The 6,670-nt window shown below is 40.2% G+C and overlaps 1 protein-coding gene across 5 annotated transcripts in view; it reads right to left on the bottom strand.

The window, feature by feature from the left end:
* Positions 1-3,732: 3,732 nt before the first annotated feature.
* The window catches only part of LOC140603084 (uncharacterized), a 60,235-nt gene continuing 57,297 nt past the window's right edge, over positions 3,733-6,670 (bottom strand). For all 5 annotated transcript variants that reach the window (XR_012006128.1, XR_012006127.1, XR_012006126.1 and 2 more), the window contains one exon: positions 3,733-4,094. Coding sequence is in view for 1 of the 5 variants with exons in the window: in XM_072773636.1 (XP_072629737.1) it covers positions 3,890-4,094 (205 nt within the window). In the remaining 4 variants the exon portion in view is untranslated. The remainder of the gene's footprint in view (positions 4,095-6,670) is intronic.

Raw genomic sequence — 6,670 nt, 5'->3', positions numbered from 1 at the left:
ATCCCTTTTCCCAGCAACTTTCTGGTTAGAATTTGCCAACTAAGTGTAACCCGGAATTTGCATATAATTCCTTTAGCAACTCTCTAGAAACCTGCAAAATTTACAACTGCGCAAGAGAATGCCACATAAGAGAAAGGAAAAAAAGTTGCAGAAAATACTCAAATCTCTACTCAGAATAAAACATTTTAAACAACAAATTTAAATAAGGCCTTCTGGCATATAGATTTAAACTGGCTTCACAGTAGCCACTCATTGCACAACATTTGAGTTGAAAACTAGTGGTTAGAGGGAATGCTCTAGGCCTGGGCCACGTGGTCTGGGCACCGCAGACATTCGTGGTTGACCACAGCACTCTTTCTCACCAAATCTGGATGGACTTTCTGCATTTTTCCCAACACAGCATTCTAGCTGGCCAAGCTTCCTAAACTCATGAAAGAAAATCAAGAAAGACATATACAGAATAGCATTAAGAATACAATCATGAACAAAATAAAGCCCTTGCCCTCCTAGAGCTAGCTTTTTCTTTTTTTTTTTTTTTTAAGATTTTATTTATTTATTCATGAGAGAGAGAGAGAGAGGCAGAGACAGACACAAAACAGAGGGAGAAGCAGGCTCCATGCAGGGAGCCCAACACTGAGCCCCCCGGGCTGCCCATGGAGCTAACTTCTTGTGCAGGAAGCAAACAATAAATCAATAAACAAATATGCATTTAATATTTGGAGCAGAGTTTGACAGTTTTCTCCTAGGGTATTTTTTTGTTTCTCTCTCAAATTATCAGAGTAATGATTTTTACCTGGACAATTGGCCTCCCACCTAAAAGGCCATATTTCCCAGCCTCCATCATAGTTACGTGTGGCATAAGACTAAGTTCTGACCAATGATATATAAGTAGATGTACTTTGCGGGACTTCCCGGAAGTTTCCTTAAAAGAGAGATGGCCCATCCTTCTTCCTCTTTTCCTCCACCCTGCTGCTGGGAAACTGGATATGATGTCTAGAAACCCAGCAGCCTTATGGAACCAGAGGATTAGAGTCACACCCTAGGCACTGTGTTTTGAAAGGCTGGAAAAAATCTTTAGTCCTCAATAACCATGGAAACACCATACCAGCTCTGGACAGTCCACCTCCAGACTTCTCCTGCTTAAGAAAGAAAGAAATTTCCACTGCTTTCCAAATTTCTGTCATTCATAGCTTAACCTAATCCTAACTGATCATTTTAAAATCCATATGCACACACCATAAATAATATTGTACTAGATACATACTAGTGAAATATATGTCCAAGAAGAGAGGCATAGAAGAGGTTAAAGAAGAGAGGCAGACCACACTGTTTCAATTGGAACAATCAGTTAGAGATTTAAATTTTGACATTTGGCAGGAGTAAAAGTACATATTTTCTCCTGTGGTCATAGATTATATTTATGAGTGGCATCGTTTCTGAAAAGTTGTGGTATTTGCACCAAGTAAATTAATGAATGGTTAAACTGCTATATAAGATTGAGGGATCGTTTTCTGTTTTAAAACAGTTTAACAGAACCATGAATTTCCCATTTGCATTGGGTATTCCAAGGGAACATGTCTCATCTGCATTCTGGCCGTCTTTGTCTTCTTTCATCAAAGCATCAGCACCATTGAAACACCAGTGCTGCAATCCTATCCTCTTGTTTTTTAAAGCACCAAAGCTATGCTTATTTGCATATTAGTTGGCATAAATTTGAATATTAATTTCAATAGGCATTGCCTCTAAATCTAGAAAATAAATACAGCCTGCTGCAATTATACAGATAACCAGTATTTGGGACACATGAGTGCCTAAAAGTTTTAAACCTTCCATATTTAATTATACTCAGATTATACTTAAACACATATACACAAACTCACAGTTGTCGGCTTATAAGTTGTGAACTTGGCAATGAATTTCTTCCCTTAGTCAGGTGTAGTTTCCATTTTGGAAAAACTCGTAATCCAGTTTCAGAAATGTATTGGTCAGGGCCACCCTTTTAATTACAAACAGCCAAAAACCAACTTACAACTGCTCTAAACTGTGAATGTGTTGGCTCACACAGCTCAGAACTCCAAGGGGTTGAGCGGCTTTGGATACAACTGGACTGAGGGTCCAAATGATTCCCCCCCCATCTTTCTGCTCTGCTCTGTCTGACCCCCCAGCTTCGTTCTCAAGCAAATTCCCTCTACACGTGGTAGCAAGATACCCCTGCCAGTCCCAAGCCAATATTGTCCTTGCACCTTATGATCTCAGAATAAAAGCCCTCCCTCTACTTAGCAGTCCCAGAATAAAACTATTTCTGGCCAGCCTCAGGCAGGTGCCTAGACTTCTTGGTACAGCCTTACCAGATTCACATGCAGTTAGGAAGAAATGCTTCCCAAGAGACAATAATGGGAGCTAGCAAAAAAAAAAAAAATAGAAGAAGAAGAAGAAGAAGAAGAAGAAGAAGAAGAAGAAGGAGGAGGAGGAGGAGGAGGAGGAGGAGGAGGAGGAGGAGGAGGAAGAAGAAGAAGAAGAAGAAGAAGAAGAAGAAGAAGAAGAAGAAGAAGAAAGAAGAAGGAGGAAGAGGAGGATGACGAGGAGGAGGAGGAGGAGGAGGAGGAGGAATGTGTATTCATGAAAGGAACATAATCATTCATTGGCTTTTGCTGAAATGAACATGAAACCAACTTCCTACTAGGCTGGAAAAGCTGTGCCCCTTCTTAGCTGGTCCAGACCGTGACTGTAGAAATCCACTGGGGAGCTGGTGACATGTATTTCTCAAGTGCTTGGTGTTTCTCAAACTTGAACGTGCTTACAAACCACCTGGCATTTTGTGAAAATACAGATTCTGATTCAGTAGGTCTGGGGTGGGCCCAGGACTCTGTAGGTACAAGTTCCCAAGTCACGCTGGTTCTGCTGGTCCCCAGGCCACACTGAGTAGCAAGCCTAGATCCTCTATCACTACTGAAAGTCTCTGACCCCAACAGCACAGCCCCCCTGTCTCTCTTTCTTTAGTTGCATCATCTTTGCCTTGGCATAGCCACGGGGCCTCTGGATAAAGCAGTTTTTACTGCTGCCATCTGGGGTGGGGGGGGGGGGTCATCATGGCTAAGGTTCCCCCTGCCTTCATTAATCCCCTGGAAGGGTTTTACTGGTTTCTACTCAGGCTGTACAAGTGTCCCTAGCAGGCAAGCAGCCTTCTGGGTGACTGGCACCTATCGAAGTGGATACACAGTGCTAAGCAATTAGGCCCTGTCGAGGTTTGACTGCCATTTGGTTTGCATTCTTCTAAATTATGGAGAGTTTAGGAAAACCATACCACTGATAGCACTACTTTCTGGACATGCAAAATTACTTGTTTGCATAATTTACCACAAATTCATATGTCTTACTCAGCACCTGGGTGTTCTGCTCGTTTAGCATGCAGGTGTATAAAAGATGTATAAGACCTTCTCTGGGACGCTCTCCAGACATAATACTCATCAGCTGCATCCCGAACAAACAGGAATTTCATCTGGGCTTTTGAACAGGACATGAGAACGTGAACACCAAGTGGAACTAGACATTATTTAGCTGAATGTTACGTTTCTGTGCCTTCCTCTCTGCTCTCTTCCACATGTCATAGCCCGATTCCCCTTCTCCCTTGCTCCCCAATTTCACCCACATCCAACACCCCACTTGCTAACTCCGTAAAGGAGCTAGGGGTAAAGGAAAAACCTAGCAGGACTGAAAAGAAAAATCACATCCTGTGTTTTCTCCATATTTAATAAATGCATCAGGTGAAAATGAACTTCAAGGATGGTCTTAAAGGGAAAGAGAATAACTGAAGGGTCGCACTGGAACAGACAGGAGCAATCCTACCCCTTTGACCTGGGAGACCCCAGGAGTTTACAGGCCAATCGTATTACAGGTACACTTTGCCTGGTGATGCTTTCTTTCTTCTTTCTTCTTTCTTCTTTCTTCTTTCTTCTTTCTTCCTTCTTTCTTTCTTCTTTCTTTCTTTCTTCTTCTTCTCCTTCTCCTCCTTCTCCTTCTCCTTCTCCTTCTCCTTCTCCTTCTTCTTTTTCTTCTTCTTCTTCTTCTTCTCTTCTTTTCCTCTCCCCGAGCCACTGTGAGAAAGAACACATGGGGTTTGTGGGACACCAGCTTGCTCGCTTGCTGCATCCCACCCCAAGGCCCTCAAGTACAGAGTTCCATTTGCTACTCTCTAGCAAATGTTTCTCCAAGAGCCAGGGCTTAGAACATATTGCCCACAAAGAAGGGAATGTCAGCCTAGCCAAGTGTTTGATTGCAGGCACTTGCTTGAGGTACAGGGCTCAATTTTTTGTATGGAAAATAAGCCATTCTTGGGAATCAAACATTCATACCACATTTTGTAGAAATCTGATGGGAAACTATGTCTGGGGAAATTTCTGCAACTTAAGATATGCAAATTCGCTATTTGATTGTAATGCCAACCCATGATCCGGTGCTACTCTCCTGCCTCTTATAAGATGAGAGGCTATAAAATCTAGTATATTAAAAATGTATCCACCAAAGTAAAATTAGTGCTCAGCAAATGCTTATTTTTCTAGAATTTTATTTCTCAGATGGATTGGTGTAATTTTTAGTGGTTCATATTGCCAGCCTATAATAAATATGTAAACCTATCAAAACCTGATAGAAAAATGTATCAGATAATACACTGTGAGCTAGGGATCAATTCTTCACTAGTCCAAGGGGATGTATCTAGTGACCTAATAGAATGTTTCCAATCCTAATTTCTCTGATTCTGTAAAATCAATTTTTCTATAAACTATAACCACTACATGAGTGTTTCACAAAAACTAATCATATTGGCATAATAGGCATGTCAAGTTACCGTGTAATGGATATTCTGTTTTCCTTTTATTGAAACTAATAGACTAGCATTAAAAGGAATAAAATACTGAAAATGATAACAGTTTATGGCTTTGATTTTTTTCCCCTAGCCTCTTAAATTTGATGGTATAGCATATTGGCTCTCAATCTCCTTTTATGGGTATTTGAGCTTGACCCTGTTAAAAATGATAAAGAAATGGCTATGAAGAAGCATTTCCCGACTATCTGACCCTCAGCAGTGTGGTGGAGAAACAGCCAGGCTGTAGCATCTTCATCTGCGAGGTTCATATGTCAGCTGCTGCTGCTGAGAAGGTTCAGTGAGAGAAAAGAGTTACGACGATAGGCTCCTGCTTTGTAATGTTGACAAATTAGCCGATCTCAGCTCTTCGTTTCAAAAATACTTCTACCCAAGGAGAATGGAATGAAATTGAAGTTGGTCATGCCAACCCAGGATGACCTTGAATGAAATAGATCTCTCTGTTTACCAGGCATACAGATTACACTGGACTCATCAATCAGGAGGCCAACAGTATCACAGATTTATCTCACTAATTTGAACTTTACAGGCTTTGGAAACTAAAGCTTTATGGCTAATTATTGTTGCTGTTGTTGATGTTTAGCGGGATTTGGAAGCCTCTCCCAAAACAGATGGGCCTTCCTCTTTGATACTTAACACAAGTGTGGCTGATAATTAATTCTGTGATTATATATTTAATGATTAACTCCCCTGCTGGGCTATATGTGCTGTGAAGTCAAGAACTGTATTCTTCCTTCTCATCTTAGAGCTCCAGTCATGAGCACAGGTTCTTAGTAGAGGGACTAATTTGCTCAGTATCAGTTTTTACCTGTTGTTCTGTAATAAGTATTAAAATATACAGTAATTCTATCATTAAGTATGTACTAGGTAGATGAATGGATGAGCAAACACTTGGCCATATATTGGAAATGCACTGGGCTTAGAGTCAAGATAAATTGGTGAGCATCCTAACTGCTCTATGCGTTTGTGACTTGGGCAAGTGACTTAAGCTCTCTGAGGTTAAGCTTCTTCACCGTGAAAGGAGAAAAATTACAGATCAAATATGATGCCTATCACATTGTCACTTATCAGTAAATATTTCTTTTTCCTTTATTGAAAGCCTCACTGTCTGATACAATTTTCTACAATGATGAAAATGTTCTGTGTCTGAGCTTCCAATACGGTAGCCGCCAGCCCCACATAGATATTGAGCACTTGAAATGAGACTAGTGCAAACTGAGGAATGAATTTTTAATTTTGTATGATTAAATTTAAATAGCCAAATGTTGCTAGTGGCTACTATATTTGATATACAACCCCGATCTAAAGGGCTCCATAGATTAAAGAAGATTCAAATGGGGGAATTAAATAAAGAGTAGGTTTTAATAGAGCTCTCAAGAACTATTCTGGGGTCTTTGGCACCTAGGATTAATGAGTGCATTCCATTTCCTTTTATGAATCACATAAGGCTGACCAGTTTGCATTGTTTTAGTAGACTGTCCACATTTGGATATTAATTAACGTTTTTAGGGCTTGGGAGAATTCTCATAATTATAACACACATTTGACATGAAATGACTTTATCTTCTTTTCACCCATGAGAGACAGATCACCCCACACGCACACCCCTGGAGAACACTCACCATGCTAGTAGAAATCATCTTATAACAACACATGTCTTCCATCAAAATTGTGAAACTACCAAATGTGTTTTACTTACGGTATAAATAATTTAGAGTCACTTGGACTTTTTTCTAACTTTGGCGAGTAATATTTTAAAGCAATTTTGATTGTCAATTTTTTTAAATT

This window comes from Canis lupus, chromosome 13 (assembly GCF_048164855.1).
Source record: "Canis lupus baileyi chromosome 13, mCanLup2.hap1, whole genome shotgun sequence".
In the NCBI taxonomy this organism is placed as follows: Eukaryota; Metazoa; Chordata; class Mammalia; order Carnivora; family Canidae; genus Canis; species Canis lupus.
The sequence above is the reverse complement of the archived record's forward strand: the minus strand, read 5'-3'. Positions and strand labels throughout refer to the sequence as shown.